A 15,946-nucleotide genomic window follows, 5' to 3' on the forward strand; every position below is an offset into this window, starting at 1 on the left:
AAACTCATAACAAATAATGCACAAAACATACATATTGATATATACAATGCAGCTTACAATCTAATAGCATAAAATTTTGATTTATACAAAAAGATAACTATTTCAGATAAAACATCAAGAGTGATATACTGTTCAGTAATTGCATGAAAAATTGCAATTTCCTCCCAATCTAAAATCAATACTTGAACATTTTCACAACTATGGTGATTATTAGGTGTTACTTGATGTAGAAATATTTTTTTTTTACCTGCAGGAGTCTCCTACTTTAGAAGGATTGAGCAGAAATCCCACAGGTGTTAGGCATGTTTTAATTCCTGGCAGCCATCTTCAATGTTGACATAATTATTCTGCAGTTACAATGGTTGACCACACAAAGCAGTGTTGGGTGGATTATAAGCAACACTGCCATCAAAACCTATTTTTATCATTGAAAATGACCTTTTAATTGCTGTCCACTGCAGTGACCGTCATGCGTGAAAGGGTTAAATGAGGGTGGGGTCAAGCACGTGTCTGTTTGTCTTTAGCTCCACCCACAGGCTATTCTGTTTTATTGCGATTGGCCGTCCTCGCTGTCACTCGCTGTCATTTGATACAAGTGTATATTACAGAGTGTCGTGCAATGGAGCCGGAAGTTGTCCATGATGGTAAAGCTAGCTAGCTAGCTAGCTAGGCACGTTTAGGCCACTGTCCTGTTTATTTACCACGACCGGTGTTATAAATCTACAGCGTTTTTTACTTTGTTTTTGGAAAACTTGAAACAATTGGCTATTAGAGCAATTAAAGGCTGAGCAATGTGCTGACGACATCTTTACAGTGGACTGGTCATGGATTCTGCTTACCATCATGGCGGCCAAATTCGCCATGATGGTAAGTAATGTGTGTTTTAACAGTAAAGTAATGCATGGAAATATCCGTTTTGAAGGTTATGGTCATCTATTGTCACTGACAATACAATTATTTGTGTTTCAATTGGCCTGGGAACGCAGGCTCCTCCTCGGCATTGGATAAGGTAAAGAAGATGGACAGCCTGAGTCTTAGTTGGAACGTCTGAGTCAGGAAAAAGCCGAGCTAAATAAAATAAGATTCTGCAGCATTTTATTGTTGTTTTGGAAAACGGGTATCGGCAATAAAACAATAAATATGGATGTGATGGAAACACATTTTCTAATAATGAAGCATTTTACAAAATGTACACAATACATGTTTTACCCCAAACGTCTTTCTTGAACATTCTATACACAATCCCAAACAATAAACTCCATGCAGAACACCCAAAGCGGGTTGTGGAGTAACGGGGGGGGGGGACAAACTAAAACCACACACGCTAAATGCACTTGTGAAGATTTTTGTGTCATTAAAAATAGTTTCCAAGCCACAATGAGAAAAATGTGCTGTTTGAAAATTGAAAATAAATGAAATTAAAATGTGACCCCGCTGCGGAGTTTCCTCCTGCAAGGGATGAATGTGCATTTTCTGGGTTGGTGAGGCGTTCAGGTAAAATCTGTGCATGCCTGCTCCTCCCAGGTGCGCATCAGTAGTCCGTGTCAGAGCCCTCGGCGTTGTCCACGTTGCGAGAGAGCATGTAGTTGTCCATGTCAATGGAGCGGCAGTTGTTGATGGCGTAGCGCAGCCGCTCAGCCATGACGGCCTGGCTGGAGTACGGCGGCAGACGCAGCTGGAAGAAGCACGTCTGGGAAGTGGGCAGGCTGTCGTATGGCTGCGGAGTAGGAAGACGGTTGGGTAAAACGTTCCCATCCCGATACTGTAAGGAATGCTCACGGGTGCTTACCCTGTCCACCTTCATGATCTGAAACCTCTGCGAGATGTCGGCGGTGTTGGCGGGCAGCCTGGAGCGTCCCGACACAAAGCGCATGAAGAGGACCCGCTCCTCGTTGGAGAACTCGTCCAGAGTCTGCCAGAACCACTGCACCAGCGAGTGCTGCTCGTCCACCTCCCGGTAGCGCACCACCTTCTTCAGCACGTCGCAGCAGATCTCCGGCATTCCGCACACCATCTGCTCCAGCTGCTTGGCCGTCAGCAGGGACAGCAGCGGCACCGGCACGATCCACGACATGCCCTCGCGCACGGCCGCCACCTGACCGGAAAGGGGCGGGGACTTTGTCAAGGCGTGGAGAGCTGCTACAAAAGCCTTTTTTTTCTCCCGTACCTTCTTTTCGAGTTTGCATCCATAAAAAGTGAAGGACCGGCCTTACCTGTCGATCGATTTCATGAAGCCGGTACTCGATGGCTCTTTCCACATATTCCTTCCTGTTGGAGAACGTCAGAGGGATGCTGTTTCCTCCTGGGATGATGGGCACCATCTTTCCATCTGCACTCTGCCCGACAAAAGAGTCCAGAGGAATCATCTGAAAGGAAAACAAAATGGATTTTTTATGCATGTAAAGCGTTGGGAGAGGTGGGAGAGTAAGGCGTCTTCCTTGCAGTGGACCCTTGGTTAGTGTAGGCTGCACCTCAGTTAGTGTATGTTTCAGTTTATGTTGAAAATGTACGCAAAAATGTGGGATTGCTCACATCATTGCCATTGTTGTCCGACATGGCCTGCATGGTGTTATTAACTAATTGTGGAACCTTGGTTAGTGTAGGCTACACCTCAGTTAGTGTATGTTTCAGTTGATGTTGAAAATGTACGCAAAAATGTGGGATTGCTCACATCATTGCCATTGTTGTCCGACATGTTGTGCATGGTGTTATTAACTAATTGCGGAACCTTGGTTAGTGTAGGCTACACCTCAGTTAGTGTATGTTTCAGTTTATGTTGAAAATGTATGCAAAAATGTGCGTCTTGTGTTATTAGCTAATTGTGGAACCTTGGTTAGTGTAGGCTACACCTCAGAGTAAATGTACGCAAAAATGTGGGTTTGTTCACATTATTTAAATTTTCGTCTGACATAATTGTGGAACCTTGGTTAGTGTAGGCTGCACCTCAGTTAGTGTATGTTTCAGTTTATGTTGAAAATGTACGCAAAAATGTGGGATTGCTCACACCATTGCCATTGTTGTCCGACATGTTGTGCATGGTGTTATTAACTAATTGTGGAACCTTGGTTAGTGTAGGCTACACCTCAGTTAGTGTATGTTTCAGTTTATGTTGAAAATGTACGCAAAAATGTGCGTCCTGTGTTATTAGCTAATTGTGGAACCTTGGTTAGTGTAGGCTGCACCTCAGTTAGTGTATGTTTCAGTTTATGTACGCATAAATGTGAGTGTGCTCACATTATTTCAGTGTCCAACATGGCGTGTGTCTTGTGTTATTAACTAATTGTGGAACCTTGGTTAGTGTAGGCTACACCTCGGTTAGTGTATGTTTCAGTTTATGTACGCAAAGATGTGGGTTTGCTCACATCATTTCAGTTGTCATCCGACATGGCGTGCGTCTCGTGTTATTAACTAATTGTGGAACCTTGGTTAGTGAAGGCTGCACCTCGGTTAGTGTGTGTTTCAGTTTATGTACGCAAAAATGTGGGTTTGCTCACATCATTTCAGTTGTCATCCGACATGGCGTGCGTCTCGTGTTATTAACTAATTGTGGAACCTTGGTTAGTGAAGGCTGCACCTCGGTTAGTGTGTGTTTCAGTTTATGTACGCAAAAATGTGGGTTTGCTCACATCATTTCAGTTGTCATCCGACATGGCGTGCGTCTCGTGTTATTAACTAATTGTGGAACCTTGGTTAGTGTAGGCTGCACCTCAGTTAGTGTAAATGTACGCAAAAATGTGGGTTTGCTCACATTATTTCAATTGTTGTCCGACATGGCCTGCGTCTTGTGTTATTAACTGATTGTGGAACCTTGGTTAGTGTAGGCTGCACCTCAGTTAGCGTATGTTTCATTTTATGTACGCAAAAATGTGGGTTTGCTCACATTATTTCAGTTGTCGTCCGAAATGCCGTGCGTCTTGTGTTATTAACTAATTGTGGAACCTTGGTTAGTGTAGGCTGTACCTCGGTTAGTGTATGTTTCAGTTTATTTACGCAAAAATGTGTTTGCTCACATTATTTCAGTTGTCGTCCGACATGGCGTGCGTCTTGCGTTATTAACTAATTGTGGAACCTTGGTTAGTGTAGGCTGCACCTCGGTTAGTGTATGTCTCAGTTTATGTACGCAAAAATGTGTTTGCTCACATTATTTCAGTTGTCGTCCGACATGGCGCGCGTCAAAACGGGTTGAATTTAAGAGGTGTTGTCTATTGAACAGGTTTTGGTTTCGCGTGGTCCCACCTCGTGGAAGTTCTCCTCGGTGATGCCGCTGTCTTCAATGTGAAGAATGCTTTTCAGCGTCTGCACGTAAAGGAGGTCCACTTCCTCCAGGTCTTCACGGAGCAGGGGGATGCAGCACAGCTGTTTCCACACCAAGGGTGCCAGGTGAAGGTCCAGCGGTTTCTTGGTGCGGATGGCCACGCCCATCAGGATGCCCAGAAACTTGAACTGCAGCATGTGCTCATCCAGGCAGGCGGACGGGTTGAGGATGAACCTTCACACCAGTATAATGTTGTGTTTACGTGCCGTCAGAAACGCGACGTCAGGTCAACTCCCCTCACCTGTCTCGGTTGTAGCCAACTTCTGCGGTGGCATTGGGGGAGGGGATGAGCAGGTCCACCACACCGGTCTCCAACTCCTACCAGGACATACGCGGACCAGTAATGAGTTTCTTAGCGTTTTTAAAAGCCTGCAAACGTGACGTGAACGGTAGCCGATTCATACCTGACACATCTCTGTGATGGTATCATCAAAGACGCCGCCCGCGTCATCGGCTCCCTCGCCCACCAGCTTGACCTTCCAGGCTCTCGAGGGAAGCCGAAGGTCTGAAGCGTTCAGCTTCACAACCTGGCGAGCGATCTGCACGAAAATGGGTTTACACTTCCTTCCCCTGCAAAGCGACAAACGGGGAGGAAAGATGTAACGCTGCAAGCGTCGGACGATATTTCACTCAAAGTGAAAGGTGCCGACCTCGTGGAGATCCGCTTGACTGTGATCTGGGGGCCGTAGTTCTTGCCCTGCACCATGGTTTTGCCGATGGAGCGCACCATGGGTAAAGTGTAGACCCTCGGGGCTAACAGGGGTCTTAACTGACCCTGGACAATACCCCATGTACCCGCATTGTAGTGGGAGGTGCAGCTCTGCCAAGAAAGTAGGAGAAAAGAAAAAAGATTTAATCCCAGACGTGTTTCAAAAACATTTTAGAGGACTTTGACTCATAGAATATTGTGCTCTGAGGCTAAATAAACATAGTACGTACATAAGAAAACAAAAATTAGACTTTCGTCTTCTACCTTGTTCTACTCTTTAGTAATCAGCAGTAGAACATAGGTAAGTTTTTAAAAAAAAAAAAGAAAATATCAGCTCCCAACTAAAACACACATGGATTTTGACACAAATTTAGCCATATATACAAGGTCAGGCTAAAGGATGTGACACATTTGTGGGTTAAATAAAAGGCAAATAAAGTAAAGTAAACACAAAAGTGTTTACTTTACATACACGCCATGTCGGATGACAACTGAAATGATGTGAGCAAACCCACATCTTTGCGTACATAAACTGAAACATACACTAACTGAGGTGTAGCCTACACTAACCAAGGTTCCACAATTAGTTAATAACACGAGACGCACGCCATGTTGGACGACACTGAAATAATGTGAGCAAACCCACATTTTTGCGTACATTTTCAACATAAACTGAAACATACACTAACTGAGGTGTCGCCTACACTAACCAAGGTTCCACAATTGGTTAATAACACAAGACGCACACCATGTCAGAAGACAACTGAAATAACGTGAGCAAACCCACAGTTTTGCGTACTTTTTCAACATTAGCTAACCGAACACTACACGAACCGAAGTGCAGCCTACACTAACCAAGGTTCCACAATCAGTTAATAACACAAGACACACGCCATGAAAATTGAAATAATGTGAGCAAACCCACATTTTTGCGTACATTTACTCTAACTGAGGTGTCGCCTACACTAACCAAGGTTCCACAATTAGTTAATAACACAAGACGCACATTTTTGCGCACATTTTCAACATAAACTGAAACATACACTAACTGAGGTGTAGCCTACACTAACCAAGGTTCCACAATTAGTTAATAACACCATGTAGGTTAAATAAAAGGCAAATAAAGTAAACACTTTTGTGTTTACTTTACTTTATTTGCCTTTTATTTATTTATTTATTGCCTGACCCTGTATATTTAGCCAAAATATCTTGTCACAACATAAACAGCACAAAAAAATGGTTGTTTTAAATCAAAATAACAAATTATTTACACACATTTTTTTTTAAGTGAGCAGGAGTGTATTTTTATTTATTTCCTGTCTTCTTTTCATACCTGATTGTTGGGACTGAGGTTGAGCAGCCTCCAAGATGAGTACATGAGATCAGAGAAGTGGTAAAGGAGACGCAGACGAGCCCTCACCGCCTCCATGCTCACCTCCTTGAGCACGGCGTACTGAGGGGGCACGGCCCCGGGGAGGCCCAGCTGGAGAGGGACTGAAGAGCCTGCAGGGACGGCAAGTGTCAGCCGAGAGAGTAAACTGTTTTGTACAGGTCGGTTTTCTACAGAAATAAAATTCTGCTTTACGGTCGAGTGTTTGGTGACCTGGTGCTCTGGGCGGCACTGATGGAGCTGTCCATGCTGCACTGTGGCAGCGCCCGGCCGTTATCTGGTTAATGTTCTTGCCCTGCAGCGCTGTCACCAGGGTAGGTTCTCTCACGTGGTTGGTGTGGCCCAGGCCCAGCTAAGGAGACAAGGCAACAATTTTGGTAAGTTGGGTCAAATTTCAGTTTTTCATTAACAATCTTTTAGTAGCACAAAGCAAGGGTTCTCATATGGTGTCAAACTGGGACCCCCAGTTTCCTACGGTAATTAACCAGTGACCTACTTTTATTTAAAGTCATTTCTCATTTTGGTTTATTTTCACTATTTTTATCTATTTTTTTTATCTAGGTCATTTTTTGGGGGGGGGGGGGGGTTTATTTATTTATTTTTTTACACTTTCAGGTTGTTTAGATTTTAGTTATTTTTTACACTTCTGTCATTTTGATTTTCATTTATTTTTATAATTTGTAGTTTTTAAGAATCTATAATTTTATAAAACTTTTGTGCAATTTAGCAATTTTGCTAAATATTTTTATTTTGTCACTTTTATTTAACAATTTTGTATTTAAAATATATTTATTCATTCATTTATTAGTATTTTTAATACTTTAATTATTTGTGTTACTTTTAATTCATTTTAATTAAAGTATTCCTTCATTTCTTTTATTTATTTTTATACTTTAATTTCACTCAAAACAAGCAAATGTATTTCTTTTTCCAAATGACCCATCATCTTTTGAAAAATTAATACACATAATTACATGTCCAAATTACATTTTAGAGGAAATTATTAAGATAGTTGCTAATGATAATTAATGATAATGCATTAATTAAAATTAAATATCAAAATGATGCCCAAAATCAGATATTTCAATTATAACCAAGAAGGTATATTGAAAGTATTGCTACATTTATTTAAAAATAAGTCAGACATCATGTGTATATTACACATTTTCATGTAATTTTTGACCTGCTGTCTGCGCATATATAACATATAAATGTTATATCTATCCCAAAACAACATATGCAATATAAAAATGAGCCCTCCTTATGTAGAAGTACTATACAAGTAATACTGACACCGTGGTTGGTTACCTGGCCCTCCAAATTGCTGCCCCACGTGTAAACGTCACCAGTGGACGACAGAACCAAAGTGTGCTCAGCTCCTGCAGCGACATCCTGGATGTGGACGCCCGACAGAGCCGGCACCTGCTGGGGACGGTTGTGGTTCCTTGCCCGAGCTTCTGGCAAACCGATGAGGCGGTCTGAAACCGGAGAGCCACAATAAAATTAAAACCTGCTAAAAACATTTGAAAAACAATAGTGTATATTATATTATCAGAAAAACTGTTTTTGTATTTAAAATATTGATCTATATAGAGAAATGACATGGATTGAAACATACCTTTGCCAAATGTAAACACTTTGCCGTCTTTGGTTAAGGCCACAGAAAACTGTGTTCCGCAAGCCACCTTTTTGATGCCAAGTCCACATAACATTTCCACTTTCTAGGGATTTAAAAAAAATTAAAATTGACTCCATCGCACTAAAATAGATAGAACATTCAGACTATCCATCAAACCAAACAATCCCTACCTGAGGTGAAGACTTTGCCGTCGAATTGCCAAGTCCCAGTTTGCCATAGTCCCCATCACCAAAAGCCCACACCATCATTCCATCAGCGGAAATGACCAGGGTATGGTTCAGACCGCATGCGACCTAAAGCGGAAACAAAAGAAAACTGTAAGCAGCCATTCCTCCCGACTACACTCCTGATGAAAATTTTACATCGGTTGAAAAAGCCATGAAAACGAATGAAAACGGCTTCACTCATAATTTTGTCCGACAACTCATCTAGTAGAGATCTTTTAAGGTCGCTTTTTCCTGCAGGAAGTTTTTCCTACCTGACCAACTTGGTATCCTTCCAGCGCGGTGACTTTCTCTGGCAGCTTTTTGTTGGACGTGTTCCCCAAGCCAAGTCTGCCGTAATCGCCATTGCCGAAAGTGAAAAGCTTCCCATCGGCTGTTACCACAGCTGAGTGTTTGAAACCGCAGGACATCTGGAAAGACAAAATGAAAATCTAAGCAAAACATTAAAAAACAAACAAACTTGGATGGTAGACTCATGAGCTATGAGTTACACAGCGGATCCCTGCACATTCGCAATTCGGCATTCATGGCCGTGGCAAATCTAGCAAATATTTGGTTTAAAAAAAAAAAAAAACAAGATTCCCCTTAAAATAGGCAATTTTTCCACAACAAACACATAAGGTGTGTTTAAGGTACGTCTTTATGCTTCAATGATAATGATTTTTTTTGTCAAGTCATTGAGATTTCGCACCTCAATGCACCATGCGCACCAAGCCGTGTGTCAAAAGTAGACATTTTTATATGAAGTTATATCAAGTACTCGCATAACCCCCACGGAAAATAGGGATCTACTGTATACTTCCTTGTATGAGTAAATGTTAATGTATGCTATGTTCAGGAAACCTTGTTATTTTAGGACTTTTAATATTGACCTCTATTCTCGGCCATCTTTGTGTGGAGTTTGCATGTTCTCCCCGTGCATGTGTGGGTTTTTGTCCGGGTACTGCGGTTTTCCTCCCACATTCCAAAAACATGCTAGGTTAATTAGCCACTCCAAATTGTCCATAGGTATGAATGTGAGTGTGAATGGTTGTTTGTCTATATGTGCCCTGTGATTGGCTGGCGGTAGAAAATGAATGAATGAATGAATAATACTGACCTGTACTACTTCTTCTCCTTGCAAAGCTTCAATCTGTCTGGGTCGGCGTTGACGGTCACTGTTCCCGTGGCCCAGCTTGCCGTAGTCGCCATCGCCCCAACTAAACACCTCGCCGCTCTCCGTCAGAGCCATGGAGTGGCCATCACTGCCACACGACGTCACCAGCTGAGTCACGACAAAGCCTGACCAACACCAAAACAATTTTTAAAAAGTCAGGGTGGAAGTTCATTACTTGAAAAGAGAGCTTTTTTTTGTGTATTTTGTGCTTTTATTGTTTTATTTTTAATTATTCATTTATTGTTTTACTGTTTTTCTTAGTGTCATTATTCTGTGCACTTTTATTTTTAGCTGTATGACTTATTATTATGCATGTGTGTTTTGTGTTATATTGGCTGCTGTACAGCACTGTGCAATACTTTTTTTTTATATTCAGTATAGTTATTCCAGACTCCATTCACTGTGCAATATCAAGCTTGAAGTGCAATATATTAAGTTCTAAGTGCAGTATTTATATAATGCCTCATATTTAATTCACTAGCAAGATCTCGTAATGTATATACTGGTCATATATTTCGTTTCATATTTCATGTTATCTTGCATATTTGTATATAACCCTGGGTAAAATTGTTAATACTTGGGTTGTTTATATTGTTTATTTTTATATTGTGTATTTTGTACTGCTTAACTGATTCTTGCTGCTGTGCAATGCAAATTAATGCAGTTAACTGTTGGAAATGTGCTGTATAAATAAATTTGACCTTGACCTTGAAAAAAAAAAAATTCAAAGAGCAGAGAGCAACATTTTGAACAGACGATGTCGACGCCACCTTGAAGAGCTGAGATGACAGTTAGGACATGGAGGTCGTCCGAATTGCCCTGCCCCAGACGACCGTAGCTGCCCTCTCCACATGCCAACACAGTCCCGTTAGGCTGAATGACGAAGGTGCAGTTCTGACCACACACCACCTGGGGGGGGGGGGGTAAAGCAATGGTGAAAAATGGATGACTTGTACGAATATGCTCAAATAACAAATTTTTATGCTTGAAAATGCTTATTTTGGGCAAAGAATACATACAATTTGCTTAAATATGCATTTTTTTGATTCATAACAGGCCGTAACAAAGACACGACGATGTTTAGCATGTTCATACGTGTACCTGTTGCGCCTGTGAAAAGGAGGGTGCGATGGTTGGTACCAAGATGTTTCTCCCTGCCTCCGCCAACTGGCCGTGTCGTCCTGCACCCCACAAATACACGTCACACTTCCCTCCCAGGTGCCAGTCCTGGAAAGACCCAACAACATGATGTACACAAAATGTACTTAGAATGTTGTATTCTTGTGTTAAATGATGCCAAAAGTTTCACATAATGAGGTTTTTGCGCATTTGGAAGTGAACCCTAAAAGAAGTTTGGCATGGCTATGAACGCTCGGTTACAGAGTTTTTTTCCCAACATTCCGTATAAGGAAGACTAACTGTGATGTCACGCTTCCTTATATGGGTAGTCCCGCTACAAACATGTAATGACTACATTTGTATGACTGATGTTGCAGACAACTGCCATTATCACTCTTTTGGGTCCATACACAGCAAGTCAGGATATCCAACCAGTACTTCATGAGCTACCAGTAGCTCCTAACCAGTGGAGGGCCCGGAGGCGGGCTGTGGGTGGAATAAATTAAAACAGAACGTTTTGAAAATCTAAGAAAATACAGCTGGGAGCCAGAATGTTTTCTATAGGGGTTATTGCGTGTAGCTGCTCTATCAGAGTCCACAACTCAATACAAAGGGACAAAAATTAGCATAAGAGGTCCCCTTTAATAGAGAAGTGCACTTTTTGGGGAATTTTGCCAATCATTCACAATAATTCACATATTTCTTTCCCTTTTCTGTGCCTGAAAACACAAGAAAACAAGTTAATTTGAGCTAGCTTACAATGCTGTCATTGGGATACACAAACTTTAAACTATAAAACCCTCTAAAAACATTGCATGGTTTGATATATATATGCTTTAAACACGTACGCTGATGATGACATGTAAGAGTTGCAGTATCTTGCCATATTTTGATGACTCAAAACACTACCGGTACTTTTTTTTGAGGCGCGTTAACACACATAGTTACGCTCGTTCCTTCAATAACAACAGTAGCGACAACTTATTATGTCCGCTCCCCTTGGGATGGCGTGTGTGTTCCAGTCCTCAGGTAAAAAATGCTTAAAAAAACTTAGAATCGTGAATGATGGGCAAAATTCCATTAAAAATGCAGTTCCCCTTTAAGGTCTTTTATGTAACCATTCTCACTCATTGGTTTAATTACCTCAGGTCTAGAGATGGCCCAGGACATGATTTGTTCATCCATGCCAGAGATCCATTTACTGTTGTCCTGCAGGAAACAAGAAAATATTGAAGCGGTTCAATATAGTATCCGACATATAAATTCAATTTTAAAATGCAGAACAAGCCTCCCTCACCATGAGCAAAGCCATTTCATCTTTGGGAACAGGCTCCAGGTCCGGGACGGTAAACGAGTCAGGGAAGGTAGCACCCCGAGCCAGGGCCTCTGCTGCCTTCACTGTTGTTGAGAAGCAGTCCAGCCACGCCCATTCGCTGGCGCTCCAAACGGCAGAGCCGGACTCAGGCGGGCAGTGTCGCAGTGAAGGCGGAACTGGTGGGCAGCACAGGAGCTGGTCCAGATGGAGTCCCACTGCCAGAGAGGCGAGGCATTGCATGTAGGGGCTGTGGATAAGCTGCTCCCCGCACACAACGTGAGGCTAGAAGGTCAGAAAACAATTGAGAATTAAGAAAAGAAAAAATATCCAGGTCATTGGATGAAAATGCAGACACTAAAAAATATATAATTGATAAAGAAAACAGATGACAGATTTTCTCATTAACATCATATTAAATGTGCCATACCTTCTCATATGCATACTGCTCCTGCAGCATAACAGGTAGTCTTTCCAGGAAGGCCCTCATGCAAGGCGCCATGTTGAGGCCAACCACACCCTGTTTTTTAAGAGCCGTGCGGCAAGTGGCGAGCACATGATTGGATGACATGAAGTCTTTGGAGCAGTTCACCACCAACACGTCCTAGGATACAAAAAAATATATATTTCGCTTTGTTAACTTGGCAACGTGTGATAAATGAGAAGACGGCTTTTACCTTTGACCTGTTGGAGCAGACAGCCACACCCACATCGGGAATCCACACAATATTCTGGATGGCACCTGAACCAGCAACCACCGTTTGAACTACCGACCCATCCTGTACACATGGACGCACAAAATGAGTATTTTCATCTGTATATAAAAATATATATATATATATCATTCATTCATTCATTTTCTACCGCTTTTCCTCACGAGGGTCGCGGGGGTGCTGGAGCCTATCCCAGCTATCTTAGGGCGAGAGGCGGGGTGCACCCTGGACTGGTTGTCGATCCATTTCTTTTTTTGTTCATTCGCCGGCCAATCACAGGGCACATATAGACAAACAACCATTCACACTCACATTCATACCTATGGACAATTTGGAGTCGCTAATTAACCTAGCATGTTTTTTGGAATGTGGGAGGAAACCGGAGTACCCGGAGAAAACCCACGCATGCACGGGGGGAGAACATGCAAACTCCACACAGAGATGGCCCAGGGTGGAATTGAACCCTGGTCTCCTAAGCTGTGAGGTCTGCGTGCTAACCACTCAACCGCCGTGCCGCCGTTATCTTTGATTATTATACAAAAATTAAATGAAGTTGCGGGTTGCACGGTGGATGAGTGGTTAGCGCGCAGGCCACACAGCTAGACGACCCGAGTTTGATTCCACCCTCGGGCATCTCTGTGTAGAGTTTGCATGTTCTGAGTGTGAGTGTGAATGGTTGTTTGTCTATATGTGCCCTGTGATTGGCTGGCGACTCGTCCAGGGTGTACCCCGCCTTTTGCCCGAAGACAGCTGGGATAGGCTCCAGCACACCCTGCCTGAGATGGGACAGTACACATTTTTAGTATTAATTAGAATTAGTTAGAAAAAGACATAAATGGTTTTATCTCAGTGGAATAACTTCCACAAATCAGTATGAACAAAATTGCATTTGTATTTTGCCACTTCCTTTTTTCAGCAACATCCCGCCTGATGTACTGTATAAGCTGTGCATCTTCATGACCGTATCATCCACACAGTATTTGATAAACCCAAGACGCGTGTATTCCTTACTCTCAGGGACCAGATGTTCATGAGGCCCCCAACTCCTCCCGAGGCCAAAGAAAGACCGTCAGGACTGAAGGCCACCATCTTAACTGGCGTGATGTGGCCCTTCAGCTGGAAAACGCACGTCGCTCCGTCTTGCGACCATTGCGAAGACTACAACACAAACACAGTAGGACAATGTAAGCGTAATGACCGTTAAGGTGCAGCATCTCAAAAAAAGGCGAGAACAACACGCAACTATTTTAACAGCTATTTAGACAATAATTACTGTGTGCATAAATTTGGTTGATTAAATAAATTATGAGTGTAATCACTATTTACCAAGTGCTATTTGTGTTACTTACGGGGGCATATCAATAAGACAATATTACATTAAATATAATCAAATACCATAAGTTTCGGATTTGCTTCTTTCTCCCACCACCCTTCTGAGTCGGAGGAAGAGGATTCTGGGAAATCTGAAACAGCCTGCGGGACAGTCCAGACTGACACCAGACCATTTTGGCAGCATCTGAAAAGCATGAAAATCATAAAAGTCCAACCTGTCAAAATGACGCAATAGTATTTCTGGTCAGAGGTTCACATGCATTTACCCCGACAATGACAGAAATGCTATGGCACTATGAGACTTATGAGCGATTTATTCGGATTGTTAGTCATAGGTAGAGAATTATTGGACAACCTAAAGGTGAAAAAGTGAAAAATTTCATTTAACGATTATTCTGGGTTCTGAAAGTGTCAATGTACACATTCCCATTTATCATACACGTTGATTTTATAGCTGAATGAACGCTGTGAGTGAACCCTATGGTCAGTCATTCAGTCTCTTTGTCCCCGACTTTATATGCAAATGATATGACGTTGATACAATACAAATGTAAAGGTGATTATATGGGTCATATTCCATGTCTAGAGGGCTTTAATGGTGTTAAAAATATATATTTAGATGATCGTAAACAGGTTTTCTATGCCATAACAGTGAAAATGTATGCATTTATTAATATTGAATATCCTACTATGAGGAACTTCTCTTACAAATTAACCGCAACATACAACTTTTATTAACATGCTAACATTTTTTACATTTAATGCTTTTAGGATTTTTTTTGTCAATTTTTCCTGATTGACTTGCAAATTATTTTTTCATTCATTCACTACCGCTTATCCTCACGAGGGTCACGGCCGTGCTGGAGCCTATCCCAGCTGTTTTTGGGGCGAGAGGCGAGGTGCAACCCGGACTGGTGGCCAGCCAATCACAGGGCACATATAGACAAACAACCATTCACACTCACATTCATACCTATGGACAAATTGGGGTCGCCAATTAACCTAGAATGCACGGGGAGAACATGCAAACTCCGCACAGAGATGTCCGAGGGTGGAATCGAACTCAGGTCTCCTAGCTGTGTGGCCTGCGCACTAACCACTCATCTGAAATTATTTCTCGTACAGTAAAAAAAAAAAAAAAAAAGAAAGAAAATAAAAAGACCTACATGGCAAGCATGCTGAGGGGCTTCGGGCCACGTCCGGGTAAGCTACACCAGGCAACGCTGTTCACCAGGGAGGGTTGTCTCAGACTCATTAAACACCGCCAGTCTGTCCCCAAATCAGAGTGTGTGTCTGGACTGGCCCAGAGCTTCACCGTTTCTTCTTTGGCGCAAGTCATCAAGATTTGACCAGTAGGACTCCACTTCATATTGGTAACTGACTCCTGAAAAAAAAATGCAAGAAGGAGATTCAGTTTCTTTCATTCTTTTTTGTAGAAAAATCCAATTCTATTCGAGGCTCGTCAAGCATTTTATACCTTGTGAGCATCAATGACCACAATGGCTCGTTGTTCTAAGGGCTCTTTGGAGCCAATCAGCAGCTTGCCGTCTGCGTAGCCCACGGCAAAAGGTTTGTCTTCACTGTACCAGGCGATGTTCATCACTGCCACTGAGAAATAAGAAATACACTTTGTCAGAAATGTATTTGTAAACCAAAGACAAAACACTTAATATAAATGATTCCGAACAACGTCCATACCATCTTTCCTGTAGCAGTGCTCCAGCTCTGTGCGGTGCAAACTGGAGCAATCCAGGACCTCGATGAGGCCCAGGGATCCATCCATTCGACCCACCAGCAGCATATCCGTGGGTTCTCCGGACCACAAAGATTGCGGTTCCTCTTCCGGCCAAGCCAGGGCTGAAACCCAGTGAGGCTGCACATCCAAAAGGCCTTTACCTCCTTTAAAGAGGACATTTGTTTCAGCTCAAACAACTACATCTCATTGTAAATAACAAATTGTGATGCAGGTGCCTTCTGTTTAAGATATTAAGATATTAATCCTCCAACTGAAGCATAACTTTGGCTTGTAAACACGAG

The 15,946-nt window shown here is 42.3% G+C and overlaps 1 protein-coding gene across 11 annotated transcripts in view; it reads right to left on the bottom strand.

Moving 5' to 3' along the window:
- Nucleotides 1–1,078: 1,078 nt before the first annotated feature.
- Nucleotides 1,079–15,946, bottom strand: part of herc1 (HECT and RLD domain containing E3 ubiquitin protein ligase family member 1) — a 58,926-nt gene continuing 44,058 nt past the window's right edge. For all 11 annotated transcript variants that reach the window (XM_078793384.1, XM_078793386.1, XM_078793383.1 and 8 more), the window contains 25 exons: nt 15,608–15,808; nt 15,387–15,517; nt 15,076–15,293; nt 13,973–14,093; nt 13,589–13,735; nt 12,542–12,643; nt 12,295–12,468; nt 11,850–12,149; nt 11,696–11,761; nt 10,535–10,660; nt 10,204–10,342; nt 9,377–9,558; nt 8,532–8,687; nt 8,224–8,346; nt 8,033–8,135; nt 7,723–7,892; nt 6,628–6,766; nt 6,358–6,527; nt 4,966–5,135; nt 4,720–4,885; nt 4,557–4,633; nt 4,237–4,489; nt 2,214–2,366; nt 1,790–2,095; nt 1,079–1,717 (listed from right to left, as the gene is read on the bottom strand). In XM_078793384.1, the coding sequence (XP_078649510.1) occupies nt 1,532–1,717; nt 1,790–2,095; nt 2,214–2,366; nt 4,237–4,489; nt 4,557–4,633; nt 4,720–4,885; nt 4,966–5,135; nt 6,358–6,527; nt 6,628–6,766; nt 7,723–7,892; nt 8,033–8,135; nt 8,224–8,346; nt 8,532–8,687; nt 9,377–9,558; nt 10,204–10,342; nt 10,535–10,660; nt 11,696–11,761; nt 11,850–12,149; nt 12,295–12,468; nt 12,542–12,643; nt 13,589–13,735; nt 13,973–14,093; nt 15,076–15,293; nt 15,387–15,517; nt 15,608–15,808 (4,079 nt within the window). In that variant the 3' untranslated portion in view covers nt 1,079–1,531. The remainder of the gene's footprint in view (nt 1,718–1,789; nt 2,096–2,213; nt 2,367–4,236; nt 4,490–4,556; nt 4,634–4,719; nt 4,886–4,965; nt 5,136–6,357; nt 6,528–6,627; nt 6,767–7,722; nt 7,893–8,032; nt 8,136–8,223; nt 8,347–8,531; nt 8,688–9,376; nt 9,559–10,203; nt 10,343–10,534; nt 10,661–11,695; nt 11,762–11,849; nt 12,150–12,294; nt 12,469–12,541; nt 12,644–13,588; nt 13,736–13,972; nt 14,094–15,075; nt 15,294–15,386; nt 15,518–15,607; nt 15,809–15,946) is intronic.

Source organism: Doryrhamphus excisus, linkage group LG1 (assembly GCF_037039965.1).
Source record: "Doryrhamphus excisus strain RoL-2023G ecotype Guam linkage group LG1, RoL_Dexc_Guam_v1.1, whole genome shotgun sequence".
NCBI lineage: Eukaryota > Metazoa > Chordata > Actinopteri > Syngnathiformes > Syngnathidae > Doryrhamphus > Doryrhamphus excisus.